The sequence below is a fragment of the Apium graveolens genome, chromosome 1 (assembly GCF_009905375.1).
Source record: "Apium graveolens cultivar Ventura chromosome 1, ASM990537v1, whole genome shotgun sequence".
NCBI classification, from domain to species: Eukaryota; Viridiplantae; Streptophyta; class Magnoliopsida; order Apiales; family Apiaceae; genus Apium; species Apium graveolens.
The window spans coordinates 44,991,668-45,008,639 of NC_133647.1; the positions used below are offsets into that span (position 1 = coordinate 44,991,668).

The window sequence follows — 16,972 nt, forward strand, 5'->3', positions numbered from 1 at the left end:
TCCTTTGCCTTCAGAATTTCTGAACCCTTTCTTATCAGAACTTCCACCTTTCCTGGAAAACTTCTTGCCCTTTCTGAATTTCCTGTAGGCTATCTTTGTGATAGCCTTCACCATAAGAGCACACAGTTGCATCATCTCTACATCAACATCCATTTCAGGTAAACTTTCAGTTTCTAAATCATCATCATCAGAATATGATGACTCTGAATCAGACTTTATGATGAGAGCCTTTCCTTTGCCCCTCTTTGAGGCAACCACTTTAGGAGATTCCTCCTCAGCTTTAAGAGCAACTGTCCTTGACTTTCTTCCATGCCTCTTGCTCCTTTGATCCATCTCAAGTTCATAAGTCTTGAGCATACCATAAATTTCATCAAGAGTAGTTTCAGTAAGGTCATAGTTGTCTCTTATGGTAGTAGACTTCAAATCCCAATTTTCAGGAAGAGCTAAAAGGAATTTTAGATTTGAATCTTCAAGATCATATTCCTTGTCCACCAGTGACAGATCATTCAAGAGTTTGACAAACCTGTCATATTAGTCAGTTAATGACTCATCAACTTTTGAGTCAAAGTGCTCATACTCTTTAGTGAGTATAGTACTCTTGTTCTTTTTGATTGCATCAGTTCCCTGGCATCTTGTCTCCAAAGCATCCCATATCTCCTTTGCAGTCTTGCATCCAATTACCCTGTTTGACATGACGTTATCAATGGCACTATGCAGCAAATGCCTTACCCTTGCATCCTTGACAATAGATGAGATGTCTTCAGCTGTGTAATCACCTTTCTCCTTTAGTATGGACTTTACTGGTTGATTAGCAACTACAACAGAGAGCTTGGTAGGCTTATATGGTCCTTCATTAATCCTATCAAGGTATTCTGAATCTGTAGCTTCCAGAAACATAGCCATCTTCACTTTCCATATGGGATACTCAGAAGGTCTCAGTATGGGAACCCTAATCGTCTCATATCGACTGTGGGTTTGAGTGTTTTGAGTTTCTTGAGTTTTGGTCGGCTTAGTTGGGGTTTGTGTTTCTTCATACATGATTGTTTGGATCTTTACTATATGTGTGTTAACATAAAAGTTCTGATACCACTTGTAAGGTCACACAACACTGTAGAAGGGGGTTGAATACAGTGTTTATACAATCAAATCGATCTGAACACAAGTATGTAATAAAGATCAAGTATATTCAATAAACTCTGTTACAATATGAACTGTTGTTCTCTCTCAGTGATGAACAAATATCACTAAGAGCGGCTAGGTTTACAAAGAATAATCTTCTCGATAATGATAACACCTATAGTGTAAACCCTAAGTTGTGTTTATATAATACACAGTTACAAGATATATTCTAATTGATATGGAATATAATTCTGTCACCTAAAATATATCAATTAGATATCTTCTACAAGTCTTCTAGTCCTCTAACTCTTTCCATGCATATCTTCTATTGTTTTAGTCTCAATCTTCTCCTGTAAATCAGCTTCATTCCTTAACTGAAAGTATTTCCACACTTAAGTACTGATATCTATCTTAAGTTCTGATATTAAGCTCTGACTTCAGTAAGTCCTGATTTCAGTAAATCCTGATATGTCCTGTTGTTAAGTTCGGAAAACTAAACACAAATCAGATTAGACACGACATCTCAAATATATCTAATATCCAATATAATAATTGAAGTGTTATAAGTTACTTTGAGTCTAACTTTTATTTTATTTATAACCTTGCGATTGTTTTGATGTGTCGTTAGTCATGGTTATTGATCTAATTGCGATATTATACCTGTAAGCATTTGCACACACACGCGTCTCTGGTTGGTGAGTTGATTTGTAAGGTTTGATTGATCTTTATGCGAATAATTGCATTTGTTGAGATGTTGCTTGTTGATTGGTTTAGTTATTCTATGGGGATCGTTACATTCGTTTAGTTGCATTCATGCATTTTTATTTCTTATTTTTTTGAGTCTGTTTATGCTTGAGGACAAACATTGATTCAACTTTGGGGGTATGTTGAGTGGCATTTATGACACTTTATAACGCTCCATTAAGCTTTGGATTGGTGTATTTGTACTCAAGTTGTTGGTGTTTTAATGTGTTTTATAGTATTTTGCATTTTAGGCATTAATCTGAGATTCAGGTGAATTAGCATTGCTTTGATGATAATATGGTGTTAGCATGGTGTTCAGGGAATAAAGGCTCGTGAAGACCAACTCATTGCAGCAAGAAAGAAGGCAATTCCAGTTTTTCCAGAAGACCGGCGCTGTGCTAGCCCACGGCCGCGCCAGAGAAATAGAATGTTAGCGCGTCCACGCTGGTGAAGCGCGCGCCCGCGCCAGATCGGGAATCCAGTTTCCCATTTCAATAAGAAGACTATTTTTCTGGGCTTTTGGATTAATTAGGGTGCAATTTAAAGACAATAAAAAGACGTTTTTATATAACGGAGCTGAAGGAGAAGACTACAAGAAAACCTATAGCACAATTCAATGAAGGCGAAGAAGATCTAATTTATTCTTGTGAATCTTTGTTCTAAGTTGTAATCTTGGATGCTCATTTCTTGTTTTGTTGAACCTAATACTCTGGATTACGTACTTTATTTATTATTTATTTATAAAGACTACGTTTATTATACCATACTTTCATCAGAACCTACGTTGATGATGAGTCCGATTATAGGCTCATCGTTATCGTGGGGTTCTAACGGATTTATTTATGAATTTCTTTAGTTGATTTATTTCGATGCCTTAGTGTGTGGTGATTGTATAATAACCTAGTATTGGTTGTGCTTATTCATCTTATGAGCATCGCGAACTTATAAGATAGCGTGTTAATTCTTAATGAAGCGACAGTGAATTTAAGTATTTAGAACTTGCCATGCTAGCATAGGTACATGTGTTATTATTAATCATGATTCGTAGGAAATTTTAACCATCTTACTTGCCCTATGTTATCACGATAGATAACTTGTGCATTAAACCGTTATGTTGTCAAATTCTATAGACATACAGGGTCTCAATATAATTGGTGTCTATTCAACTTCTATCTCTTTTGTGGATGTCTGGTAGTATGGTATGCGTACAAAGAAAGTTGGCGTTTATCAGTTTCGTGTTATCTGATTAGTGTCATCACCATTACATGCTAAGGTTAAGAACGAAAAGGCTATTGTGAAGTACTTAATGAAGTTAGAATCTCATGATTGTGGAATATATTATTCAACTATCTTTAATCTCTTTAGTAAATGTTCTCTAGTATAATTCTCAATAGTTAATCGTAGTATAACCGAAACCCAATTTATTATTGGTCTTAGCATTGAATAGTAGCCATATCATTGTTGCATAAGTGCATAAATCACAAGTTAACCTAAACCAGTCTCTGTGGGAACGAACTAGAAATAATTCTATATTACTTGCGATCGTGTATACTTGCGTGAAATATTAGCGTGTGTTTAGCGACTAACAAATACAACCCTCCTCATTCTTGTACTTGAATCCTTATCCTTCATCAAAATGATCACCCTCTTAAATTGTACAGTTGGAAATGTCTTTATTACTTTTCTATTCAGTTTATTTTTGTGCATTTCCCAGCATCGTTTTTCCAGCAGAGCTACAATTCTATGTTCAATGGCTCTTAATCCTAGCCCCCATTTGGTTTTAGGGGAACAAATCAGATTCCAATTAGACAAATGAATTCTTTTTTCATGCTGGCCCTCGGGTGCCCATTCTTTTCACACGAACCTTCTTATGATCTTTTCGAGCTCTTCACAAACACATTTTGGCAGTTTGAACAACCCTATCCAATAAACTGGAATGCTATTTAAAACCGATTTCATTAAGATTTTATCAATATAATTTGATTTGTGATTAATGTTGTGAATTAACAAAAATTGATTAAGTACTTGATTTTAAAGCAAATGCGGTTCAAAAAATGGGGACTATTGGTCCAACAAGTTGAGTGGTGTCAACTGATACTAGTGAGCGCTGAAGGTCAATTACGATGCTACTTTGTTCGATACATTAAGAGTGGGATAGATTGGTAGAGATGAAGGACGGACGAATGCTGATTGAAGCTTGTGCAAGTGTGTTTCCTGGTATATTTGAGACACAATGAGCAGAGGCTAGGAATCAAGGAAGCCTTTAGCCTGGATTAAACAACAAGGGAGAATGGTGGATGAACGTGATCTGCTAACTTGCTACGTACTTGAAGAATCAGATAGTCAACTAGTACTGCATACAGTTACTTCAATGTCTTTTTATCTCCTATCAGGGCGGTCATTTTTTATTGTATGACTCCAGTGTGGACATTAGCATTTACCACAATAAATGTTGAATGCATTAAACTTATGTGAAATTACTTTCAAAGAATAAAACAACTTTTATATCCACAAATATTTGTTCTTATATAAAAATCCAATCCAATTGAAGATGCAAAACGAAAGCGATTTGTTTTCACGAGAATAACCCACAGAGCATTATTTCTACACAAAAATATTTATTTGTTAATCAAGTAATGGCTGAAATATTGACGGCTGCCGAGGCGAATCTGTTGATCTCCTGTGGAAATAAGAAGTGTTAGCAGGAGTTGTTGCAGCAGCAGCAGCAGCCTTGGCTAAGGCTTTCATTCCTCTACATGAAATCATATGTTTGTGCAGCTGGTTTGGGTCAAACGACTTCCCGCATTGTCTGCACATAAGCTTTCATATAGTTAAGGGTGTTTCAAGTGTATCCCTTGACCTAAATTGATTATATAATCATTTTATTTGAAAACAAAGGGGGAGGGAATTGGAATATGTTCATTTCAACACTGATGGTCGTGATTCCCAGACATATACGGGCTCAAATGCATGCGCACATACAAATATAATGAATGTCTTGTAACTAGTAAGTGAGAAAAGGCAAAGGTTAAAAGATTATGATTATTAATACCATATCAACTACGTTTTAAAAACTTACGAGCAATTGGGGCCATTTCTCGGCCTGTATGCAGGAGGAACTGGTCTCTGACCGTTCATTTCTTTTTTGTTCTGTTTAGAATGACTTGCTCCATCACAACTTTTCCTGTTACCGATATTTTACAATTGACACAGAAAGAAAGAAAAATGGTATAATTTTAACAGAAGAGTTATTATAACAGGAGACATAAATTCCATGCTGGAAAAGAAAAACAAGATTCATGCCTGCTTCGTCCAGTTAGTAATACTTTTCAGGTTGAATAGGATAATTGAATTATTAAATTGCTAAATGTTGGAAATTAAATCCAGGATAATTGAATTATTAAATTGCTTAATGTTGGAAATTAAATCCATTTTGTCCACAATATCTGATGAGTTGAACAGATGATACAAAAACTAAGTTGATGAAACTGAAAGATGTAACATACCTGTGATCATTATCTTGAGTTTCATGCCATATATTTCTTGAAATTCTTTCAGACCCTCCTACAATATCTCCTCTGCCGATCTGTGCCGTTTTCTGATTCCCCTTGTAAGTCGACAGATCTAAGTTTGATGGTCTACTACTAGTACTTTTTCGTTTAATCACCTTCACACTCGAGTCTTTTGTATCTACCGTCCCACAAGTCAACAAATTTCGAAATAAATTTGATGCATTGTTTGAGTAACTCCTGCTCTTGGAAAATTTTGATTTCGAAGAGGATTGATCTGGTGTCGGCTCAGGCTTTTTGGAGTTACCAAAGTTGTTCAAATGTATCTTCTTCTTATTCTCATATGCCAAGTTGGGAATAAAAGGAGCTTTTTCACTGAAAGACTCTCTTTCAACTTGTTGTATTTCTTCTTTCTCAGGAAATATGTAATCTCGTCTTTCTTTTCTTGAATCCGAATGATTCTTCTGTTGAAGCTTTTTCGGTGAATCATCGGTCAAAGACATGGAACTATCCGAGCTGAATGTGGACGATTGCTCTTCAATTTCGAGTAGCGGTTTGGTTAACATACTGGTTAGAGATTCTTCTTCTTGAGATGTTGCTTCTGAAGAGGATTTGCTATCACTAAACTTGGCTTCAAGATTGGGTTCCTCTTTATGTTTGATGCCTTCTTTTCCATCACAAAACTGACTAAGCTCTGCATGTGTACAATCCATCACATTTTGAATACCCGAGCATATATATATATATAGAGAGAGAGAGAGAGAGAGAGAGAGAGAGAGAGAAACTAGAGGGAAGTATTTAAACTAAAATTACGTGAAAATATTTTCTTCCATAAACAATGGAGATAGATTGGTTTGTATTGATTATGTAAAAAGATAAAAATGTAAATTAGTTAGAGTTACCATTATCAGATATAACACTGGGAATTTCAGATCCTTTGAGTACATATTCATTGTCAGCAATAGGAGTAATAAGATCTTCATCCAGCAAATCTTGCCATACAAACCCTGTTTTATACCGCCTGTAACATATCAATCCCTTCAAATTTTTACTAAAATTGCTGGTGTAAAATCAATTCCATTTAATGTGATATCTTTGCACTTAATGCAACATATGAACAGGATCATGCATGATATATGAAATCAGTTATAAGTTATAAATAGAATTTGATTATGATGAGATATTACCTCTTATATGACCAAGCATAAGATTCTGGCATGTCCTTTCCTCGCAATTCCGATAACCATCTCTTAATATCTATCAAATTTCCCCATAAAAAATTCAATCAAACCCCAAAAATATTAAATCAGCAAACAAACTTTTCCGCACGCATCATCAGATATTCATGCAGTGGCGGAACCATGAGCCCGGATCATAAAAAAGATTTAGTCATGCCTTCAAAATTTATGTTAAGATAATTTTTGAAGGTCAGTCAGTCGACAACATCCATGGTTGTTTCCGCTAGATACTGCTTAATAAATTAGAAATACGCAACAATAGAAGGCAATTAAGGTACCTCGCAAACGAACACCATTACGAGAGAGATGATGAACACGAATGAGATGAGGGTGTTGGATACGACCTTTACGACTAATGAAGTAGATAATATGAAGTCTTCTGACTTGTCCAACACCTTGTTGTTGTTGTTGTGCTGTTGCTTCCATTCTTCTTCTTCTTCTTCTTCTACGAAACAAGTACCAGTACCACCAACATGAAACAACAACTGTACCGTTTACTTGTTCTTTTTAGGCCTAATCCAAGTTTTTAATTATTACTTTCTTTCAAACAATATTAATAAAATCCAGACTTCAAATTTAGGTTTAAATAAAGTATACTGTAGTGGATACTCCAAGACAAATCTTTGCATGTCTAATGTCTGGCCTGCACTATAAAAAGCCGAACAAACATAAACACAACTCAACCCTTATATAAAGTGCAGGCCGGAGCATAAATCTATGTTGTACACAATACTTGCATATACTTTTGATTTTAGTTGTTGATATTACCAAAGAGAATGCATTGGGTTTGGAGATTACCCTTATTGATGTTTGTTAAAATTGTAGCAAAGTAAGAGTGGGTGCTCAAAAAGTGAATGAACAATTAACAGTAGTTGTAATACTAATTAAGGTAACTAGATAATTAAGGCAATCTCACCTTAATCCAAGAGAGAAATACTTGGTAAACTCCCGCTAAGTTGCATCTGATTTCCCGTGATATGCTCTAATTATATGGCTTATATAAGCTATGTTGGCCTTTTCAGTTTTGACTGTTTTTTTGGCTACTATTTTATACGGAAGAATATTGTTTTGGATGGTTTCGTAATTGCTCAGATTATGAATCAAAATATTACTAATTCATCCTCACGTTATTATTTAAACAACAATACGGAGTTTATCAAGTCCTAAAGTGCACTGTAACTAAAATATCGGGTAAAATATTTTTTTTGAATCATTTGATGAAAATATCAAGATTCAAATTCAAATTTTGCAAATATTATATATTTATAAATAAATATATGTTATGCAATATAAAGATTTATATACTGTCAACTAAACAAGTTTTACGGAATAATATGTTTTGCGACTTGGTACTCGTTTTGCTTTTTATTAAAATAATATTTTTTATGCAAAATAATTCATAACATAAAATTTACCTTAATAATTTTACCTAATATGTTAAGTATAGAACATATGTACCGCAGAACTCCAAGAAAATGAAAAACTTAAACTGTTGATCAATTAATAAAAATACAATATTCATACTTTACCTTATTGGAGCATCTTTAATAAGGATGTTAAATTAATATTGTTAATATTATCAACTTATCAATAATATTAATATATTATTTTATTAATTTTCTTTAATTATATTTCCGGTACCATTCTTACTATAATTTACTCAATCAATTAATATTCAAAATTGTAAAATTGTTGATATACAAATATAATTTTAAATATATATGAAGGTATGTATATTATTTTTATTTTAAAAGGATGTCAAAAATTAACTACCCGAATTTTTTTTGAGGCAAATTTAAATTTCCATTACTTCAAATCATCTTCCAAAATACACAAAAGATCCGGAGGAACATGCTCCCCTCTAAAAATACAACCTGGATTTGAACTCGACAATCTAGCTAGCCAATCTGCTGCCTTGTTCCCAGATCGTTTGACGAATACAATGTCGATATTGTTATAAGACTCCAGAATGCACTTACACTCATCTACTATGCCACCATAGGGTGAGTAGATTTTCTCCTTCTTAAGCATAGCATTCACAACAATTTGGCAATCAGTTTCCACTATAACTCGATGCTGAAGATTGAGCACACTACTACCCCTGTTGTTGTCCAACTCAGATTTGACCCAGCTTAGCGCCTCCCTCATACCAACTGCTTCGGCAAAATGGACCTCTGGCTTACCTTGAAATGACAAACAAGCTGCATGAACTAGCTTTCCTCTCTCATCCCTCACTATCCAACCCACACCAAACTAATTAGAATTGTTGAATATAGTGGCGTCGCAGTTGACCTTAACACATCCAATATCCGGTTTAGACCAACGTTCCAAACTACCAGTTGAGTTACCTGGTCTGGGGAGATTATTATTTCCCATCTTTTGAACGTCTTTCCACTGTGAAAGGTATGCAATTGCATTAGACACTACATTGCCTGCTCTCGATTTCCTGTTATTCCAAATCTCATCATTCCGTGCTTTCCAAATACTCCAACAAACCATACTGATCATTGCCATTTTTCCAGTCAGATGTTTCACTACGTACAGAAACCAAGTGTGTATGTTCATCGAGCTGTCAAAGTTGGCTTCAGGGCATACTATATGCCAACAATTTTTTGCAAACATACAGTGAATAAAACAGTGGTCTGTGGTCTCCTTTCCTATTCCACAAAGTGGGCATACATCATCTGTCTGAACCCTACGGGTTTGTAAGTTGCATTTCGTTGGTAAACAACCATTCAGAGTTCTCCATAAAAAGACTTTCACTTTCCCAGGTACTTGTGCTCTCCAGAGACTCCTCCATATATTAGCATCCATATTGACATCCCACCTGCCCTGAATAGTCTGCAGCAATTTATACGCACTCTTAACTGAATAATGCCCATTATGCTCAGGAAACCAGTACAGAGTATCCACCTCTTGATTCCTGCACAACACTATGTCGTATATAGCCTTTCTGTCGCGAGCCTCAAATAAGTCCTCAATAATTTCCTCGTCCCATACTTTAGTATCTGTTTTGAATAGACTGTGCACTTTCGCTCCCTGCAACGCTATGTGCTGTATAGTGATAAACGGATTTTGCACCTCTGAGAGCCAAGATTGACCCATATCCGAGATACTATGACCATCCCCTATCCTCCATCTTGCTCCTCTCTTTAGCAATGTCTGAGCCTCTAAAATGCTTCTCCAGACATAACTGGGATTATGACCCAGCTCAGCTTCCAAAAAACTGCAATGAGGAAAATATTTTGCTTTAAAAACACGCCCCACTAGAGAGTTCTCGAACTGCAACAACCTCCAACCTTGTCTACCCAACATGGCGAGGTTGAAGTCTCTTATATTCTTGAAACCCATACCACCATTATACTTATGTTTAATCAGCCTGTCCCAACTACGCCAATGGATATGCTTGTCCTTTTTCGAAGACCTCCACCAAAATCTACTAATCATACTCTCAATGTCCTGACACACTTTATTAGGAAGCAAAAATACACTCATTGTGTACGTAGGGATAGATTGTAAAACCATTTTTATCAGCACTTCCTTACCAGCCCCTGAAAACCATTTATTGTCCCATCCTTGAATTCACACCTGCATTTTGTTTTTCAAATTCCCAAAGACTGCTGATTTTTTATGACCAATTGTGCTAGGAAGACCGAGATATAAACTATTTTCATCCGCCATCCTCATCTCTAAGATGCTGAGAACACTCTCCTTGACATCAGCTTCTGTATTTCTACTAAAGAAAACTGATGACTTATCCAAATTAACCTTCTGACCAGCTGCATCCTCAAAAATCTTCAACAGCTCTAACACCCTATTAGCCTCTTCCACTGTAGCCCTGCAATAAATGTAACTGTCGTCTGCGAATAACATATGTGATATAACAGGAGCTCCTCGCGCAATTCTACACCCATGCAACCACTTTTCCCTCTCATATTTTCTAATCAGACAAGAAAGGCCCTCAGCACATAAGATAACAAATAAGGGGATAGTGGATCCCCTTGTCTGATGCCTCGAGACGGAATCACCTGACCAAAAATCTCTCCCCCATGTGTTATTGAATACTTGACCGATGTAACACATTCCATTATCAACGCTACCCACCTGTCACAAAAGCCCATCCGTTTCATAATAGCTTCCAGAAAATCCCATTCGATCCTGTCATAGGCCTTACTCAAATCTAACTTCAACGCCATGAAACCCACTTTTCCTTGTTGCTTTCTTTTTAAGTAATGAAGAATCTCAAAAGAAATCAGTACATTATCAGAAATTAACCTTCCTTTCATGAACGCGCTTTGGTTTTCAGAGATAACCAGAGAAAGCAACGTTTTTAAACGATTAGCTAGAACTTTACCAACAATCTTATAGAGAACATTGCATAAAGCAATTGGCCGCAGATCCCCCATCCCCACTGGGCTCTTTTTTTTTGGTAAAAGAACCAGAATCGTATCATTTAAACTACCAGGAAACTTACCTTCTTTGATAAAGTTATTGACAAAATCTGTTATATCCCTTCCAACAATGGGCCAGCACTTTTGGTAAAAACCTGGTGTATAACCATCACACCCAGGTGCCTTGTCTGGATCCATACTAAACAGAGCGGCCTTCACTTCATCTTGCTTAACAGCCTCTAGAAGCATATTATTTTGATCCTCCGAAATACCCGGCTGAATCTCACTTGCCACTCTTCCAAAGTCAATTCCCGCCGTAGAGAATATATTCTGAAAATAACCCTCCATAAGATCATGCAAACCATTCTCCCGATTCCTCCATATGCCTGAATCATATTTTAACTGGTGTATAAGATTATTCCTCCTCCGTTTGGAAGCTGCCCTGTGAAAATATTTTGTGTTACTATCACCGCTCTGCAACCAGAGTTGTTTAGAACGCTGTCTCCAATACACCTCCTTCTGATGATAGATTTCTGTTAATCTCCTCTTAGTCTCCTTATAACGACTAATCGAGATTCCATCCCTCCTATTCCTCAGAATCTTAAGCAGTGCTTTACATGAGCTAATTCTGCGGCGAAAGTTACCAGTAATATTCCTCCCCCAATCATCCAAAACAATTTTACACCTCTCTAATTTTTCCTGAACTGAAGTTGAGAGCCCTGAACTCCAATTTTCTCTGACTAGGTCTAAGCAATTCGGATCTGTTAACCAGGCATTCTCGAATCGGAATTGACGAACACTATTATAGTGTTTCACTTCTACAGGTTGCATCAATATGGGACTATGATCCGAGAAAATACCTTCTAAATTGAATAACTGAGCTGAATGAAACTCATCCCCCCACTTCTTATTAACCATAGCTCGATCAAGTCTGATTTCAGTCCAACTTGGGGTACCCCTACTTTTTTCCCAAGTAAATTGATGGTCGATTAAGTCCAAATTTGTGAGGTCACAATCCAACACTGCGTTAGTAAATCCTTCCAGTAAAAAATTCGGATATGGCCTACCGCCCCTCTTCTCCTCATTGTTTAAAATATTGTTGAAATCTCCTATGACACACCATGGTAGAGTCGAACTCTCTTTTAGATTCCTTAGCAGAGCCCATGTATTATGCCGAAGACTGCGATTAGGTTCCCCATAGATACCTGTAAGACGCCACTCTATCATATTATGAATTTTAACTACTACATCAATGTGGTTCACTGAATATCCAAGCACTTGCGCAATATTCTTATCTCTCCATATTAGCATAGTTCCCCCACTTTGACCTCTAGCTTCCATACAAAAACAACCTTCATACTCCATCTGCATAGCTAGTCTCTCCATCATACCTTTATTTTCTCGGGTCTCACTTAAGAACACAAAATCGGGTTTCTTTTGATATACAATATCTTTAAGGAATTGAATAGTCTGTGGGTTCCCAAGCCCACAACAATTCCAACTCAACGTGCTCATAATGTCTGGCGGGCCTGGAGTCCAGAACCCGCCCCATACAAGTTTTTTGGAAGCCCATCATTTTCAAAATCCACTCCATCCGTAATATTATCCTCCTTCCCTCCAATATATGTCCTCCGTCTTTTTGGGTCAGTTATTAACAACCCATCACATAAATCCTGATTTTTGTCCACCACATTAATTGCCTTATCAGAGAGTACAGTTGTATTATAATCAATCTGCATCGCTTGTGTTATGATAGGATTTTTGAAATTTTCCCCCCATCCCTGATTCCCGAATTATCTCCCCTTATCTCGCCACCTTCCATAACATTTCTCCTTGATTGTTGCTCTCTTTCATCTCCGCCCCTGGCCGCCTGCACACCGGGATCTACAACATTTTCCGTTCTCTTCACCACCACTGGTTCTTGTCGAAGCCATTTCGCTCCAAAATTTATCACTGAACGTCTAGGTGCTGCTCGCAACCAAGCTCCATACGGCCTCTCTACAATGTCCTCCTCTTGTTGAAATAATTTTGGGCAGAAACGTTCAGAATGTCCAATAATGCCACAAATAAAGCAGAACGTCGGAGCATGCTCATACTTGAAGTTTACCCAAAACCAATCTCCTCCTTTCTTCTTCAACTTCATCTTCCTACGAAGTGGTTTGTTAATATCTATCCGAACTCGGACCCTGTAAAACTCTCTCCACACCCCTGAAAAGTTATTAGCATCATTCTGGACAAAACTTCCAATGTAGTCTCCTATATCCTTGATGACCCTTTCTGACCGGAATCCCGCTTGGAGATCATAGACCTGTGCCCAAATGTCAATATGATTTAATTCGATCTCTGTAGGATTGACTCCCGCTTTCAATCGTTCAAAAACTAGCAATGCTCTATTAAATGTCCAAGGACTTCCTTCCATTACTCTCTTTATATCCAGTTCATGGTTAAATTGGAATAGATACAGATTTGTTCCTAATTCTTTCACATACAATCCTTTGCCAGGTTTCCAGAGCCCTGCCAACGTGTTCTGCATTGCATTAAAATCAACCGGAATATCCACCAACAAACGGCCAACCAGACTCCACCTTGTGTCTATGTTGTCAGATTCCTCTATTTCCTCTTTATACTCGACGCCATTCCCCTCGTCTTCACCAATATCTAGAGCCGCATATTTATCCTCGATTTCTTTCATGTATTTTGATTGTTGATCCATAGCTGTTAAAACCTAAAGCTTGATAACACAATGAACTCACAACGAAAAGACAATAGAACAACAGACGATAAACTCATGTCATACGACAAGACATAATTAACTACCCGAAATTTTGAATAAATAATTAATAAAAATGTTCTGTCACGTGATATTTAGACACTTTTTTGACACTGAAATACTCGAGAAAAATACGCAACTTAAGAGGGCTCCTAATTTTTGGGGTGGGATATGTTTGATGTATGTTTTTATTAGGAAAATTTTGTCACACGCCGCACGCATTACAAATTATACACGGCTTTTAGGTTAGATGTGATTTTGGTGTTTACCAACAATATTGGTTGAATTTGATCACATTAACTATTTATTCAATTTGTTCTAACTTTATTTTCTCCCTTAAATCCATGTATTTATAATCTTTATTAATAAAGGTAATCATGTTTTATTACAACAAATCTTACTGATTAACCTAAGCCGCTAACCTCTCCTCCTCCTCGTCGATCACTGCTTGAAATTAAAAGATTATTTTCGTTAATTTCCTTTCAATAAAACCCAATTTTTGGGTGTTTGTGTGTCTCTCCTATTAGATTATATGTTTTGTCTATTCTTTTGGAGTGTTTGTTATGTTTTTATTTAGTCATACTTGGGTTTATTTGGTGTTGGATCTGTTGAGGACGAATTTATTGATATTTTTAATGATCCGCAAAGCATACATCGGAGCTGGGGCGGTGAAAATTATTGCAAGAGCTCACCTTTCAAAACCAAAGATTGTTCATCTTTCATGAGTTTACACTTTCGGCATGTCTATAGCTAATATCTGGTATGCAGATAGCTGGGGTGCCTTCGGAATTCCTATAGCTGGTGTCCGGTATGTAGATAGCTGTGGTGCCGCTTCTCCAATCTTATTTTATGCGATTGGTGTTTCTGAACATTGGGCTAACCATAGTTTTTATGTGATATGGTCAATTGCGATGTTGCTATTTCCAGAGATGTTGGTGCAATTTGGATCGTTTGGGATGTTTTTGATTTTATTTTTAGCTTCAAGAATTTTTAAAATTCTATGTGTTAAACGATCAGGAAACAAATCATCTAATTATTTTTAGTATGTTATTTATTTTACCACTTGGTTGTATCGACAGTTGGGGGTTTGTACCAACTGTACTAAATTCAATTTAATGAACGTTTTGTGCATTTGTAAAAAAGAAATAGATATGCAATGGGCGACTACACCTTCTTGTCCTTTTTTATAATGTTGGGTAATTTAATCATAACAAAGAGTTTTCTCCTTCATATAAATATCTCAATTTGTTCTCGATTCTTTGATTAATTTTTAAATTATTATCAAATTCTTTCAATTCGTTTCATTCTCTATCGACCGGTACCTTTAATTGCACATTTTGTTAATTCGATCGAATTCTAGATCTAGGCTTTCAAATCTTGTTTTTGTTTATCAGATCCGACAGTGTGGTTTAAAGTTACTATTGCCACTTATTGTAAATCAAACAACCAGAAAATAAAGCAGCATTATACAAAAATTTTTGGGTCATAAATTCATAGAATGTATGAATACTTTACTGTATAGGTTTGTTTTATAAAAGAATTTTATTAGTAACAAATCTAACCTTTTAGATTTTTACAACAAGCGAAAAAAATTATGTGCACAACTACAACTATATGTTTAAATTTCATAATTACATTGAGTTCAATTCCTTTTAACTACAAGGGAACCCACCACATTTCTTTCTCCTCAAAAGCATAGTAGTATCCAAATTGAGATAATTGTAATCCCTCTTGTATCTTCTCAAAAGGATACAATGGCTGAAAAGGCAATGAAACAGTTCCTAGATCCATCTTCTCAACAAGATGTGTCTAGTGAAATTCGCCCGTCGGCCACAACATCCTGTATAGAGTCAAATATTTCTTTCAGATACCCAAGCACTTGAAGTTTTAAATGCCTCAATTAGGAGAAAGGTATTTGGTGAGGAAGAATTAAGGGAAACAGGTGTTAGGAGAGAGTACCGTAATCGCTGCCACACCTAACACAACACTTACCTCTCCAGGACTAGTAAACCTAGATGCATCTGCGAATAGGAAATCCGACATAGGTGCGGATCAGCAACCCATTATCCATGAACCAGATTCAACTGGTGAGCCTAAGGGGAAAGTGTCTTCACCAATACTTGAGAACACTGAGGATCAGATGCCAAATATGATGGCCTCAGTGATTCTCCCAGAGATTCAAACTCTGGACCAATCATCTCAGCGTGATATGCCATTTATATTATACAAGAAATGAGATTTGCGAACTCCCATTGCACCACTGCTGACCTCCTCAAGGATGGATCCAGTATTTTATGCAGGTACATCTGAAACTCGGAGCTTTGAGGGGGGTGTATCCGTAAGGACTAGTGAAACACAACACCCTAAACCGAGTGACAGATTGCTGAGTGAAACACCGCGAGAAACCAGTGAGACACCAACCATCCAAACTACACCTATAGACATGTCACCATACATTACAAATGCATATCTTGAAGAGCAGTTGACATTCAAAGATGAATACCTCAAGGATGAACTGTCTGTCAAGGATCACCAAATGGCACGTCTTTCCGAACAACTGGAAGTTCAACAAGCATCTCTTGCAAGCTTACGGGAATTCGTAGAGCAATCACTCTCTCATTCCGGAAAGGGAAAGACAATTTCCAATATTGGGCCAAAGCTCTCAGTTAGCAACTAAGCGCCAATTCCTACAATCACTGGATTAGTTCTTTCCAGTACTGAGCCAATGACCTCAGTCAGCAAACAAGTATCTATTCCAGAACCACCTATTTAGAATGCTCCTAACTTGATCTTGACTACTCAATAAACCCCAACTCTGAAAGCTAACACAATTGAGGGGGAGAAAAAGGTAGAACAAGAAAAAATGGTTGCTGCTATAGAGTTAATGCAAGATGCATTTCAAGCAGCTAGTTCATAATTTGATAAGTTTGGTGACGAGATGGAAGAAGAAAGGGGGTGAAGAAAGAGTAGATGAAAGGGTTCTTATTAAAGCCAAAGTAAGTGAGAAGAGTTCTACAACTCAGGGGGAGCAATCAGTATCAAAACAAGATCTTCTGAGCCATGTTATAAAAGCTCAGAGGAATCTTCTATCAGAAGTATATGCTCTGAGGCCCTTATTTATAGAACTTGGGGATGAAGGATTGGAAGAAGGGGAGATTGATGAAAGTGATGTTTCTGAAGGGTTTGGACCTGTGTTTGAAG

At 36.8% G+C, this 16,972-nt stretch overlaps 3 protein-coding genes across 3 annotated transcripts; all 3 read right to left on the reverse strand.

The window, feature by feature from the left end:
* Positions 1–4,351: 4,351 nt before the first annotated feature.
* Positions 4,352–7,437, reverse strand: LOC141719741 (protein SOSEKI 1-like). The gene is made up of 6 exons (XM_074522118.1): positions 6,889–7,437; positions 6,560–6,629; positions 6,275–6,393; positions 5,370–6,066; positions 4,943–5,047; positions 4,352–4,672 (listed from the first exon to the last, which is right to left on the reverse strand). Exons 1-6 carry the CDS (start codon positions 7,034–7,036, stop codon positions 4,489–4,491), a joined length of 1,323 nt encoding a protein of 440 aa, XP_074378219.1. The 5' UTR covers positions 7,037–7,437; the 3' UTR covers positions 4,352–4,488.
* Positions 7,438–8,416: 979 nt separating this feature from the next.
* Positions 8,417–12,387, reverse strand: LOC141667110 (uncharacterized). The gene is made up of 4 exons (XM_074473510.1): positions 10,715–12,387; positions 10,199–10,448; positions 8,959–10,069; positions 8,417–8,844 (listed from the first exon to the last, which is right to left on the reverse strand). The coding sequence occupies exons 1-4, from the start codon at positions 12,385–12,387 to the stop codon at positions 8,417–8,419; spliced, it is 3,462 nt and encodes a 1,153-aa protein (XP_074329611.1).
* Positions 12,388–12,748: 361 nt separating this feature from the next.
* LOC141667192 (uncharacterized) lies at positions 12,749–13,714 on the reverse strand. The gene has a single exon (XM_074473625.1). It carries the CDS (start codon positions 13,712–13,714, stop codon positions 12,749–12,751), a length of 966 nt encoding a protein of 321 aa, XP_074329726.1.
* Between the last annotated feature and the right edge of the window lie 3,258 nt (positions 13,715–16,972).

Excerpts from the sequence above, each read along its gene's own strand:
- LOC141719741 (XM_074522118.1), bottom strand. The coding sequence starts at position 7,036 with ATGGAAGCAACAGCACAACAACAACAACAAGGTGTTGGACAAGTCAGA. Across the intron at positions 6,394-6,559 it reads TATGCTTGGTCATATAAGAG|GCGGTATAAAACAGGGTTTG; the intron begins GTAATATCTCAT and ends GATATGTTACAG. Across the intron at positions 6,067-6,274 it reads CAGTGTTATATCTGATAATG|AGCTTAGTCAGTTTTGTGAT; the intron begins GTAACTCTAACT and ends GTACACATGCAG.
- LOC141667110 (XM_074473510.1), bottom strand. The coding sequence starts at position 12,387 with ATGGAGAGACTAGCTATGCAGATGGAGTATGAAGGTTGTTTTTGTATG. Across the intron at positions 10,070-10,198 it reads ATTTGAAAAACAAAATGCAG|GACATTGAGAGTATGATTAG; the intron begins GTGTGAATTCAA and ends AAAGTGTGTCAG. Across the intron at positions 8,845-8,958 it reads TAATAATCTCCCCAGACCAG|TGAGGGATGAGAGAGGAAAG; the intron begins GTAACTCAACTG and ends TGGGTTGGATAG.
- LOC141667192 (XM_074473625.1), bottom strand. The coding sequence starts at position 13,714 with ATGGATCAACAATCAAAATACATGAAAGAAATCGAGGATAAATATGCG.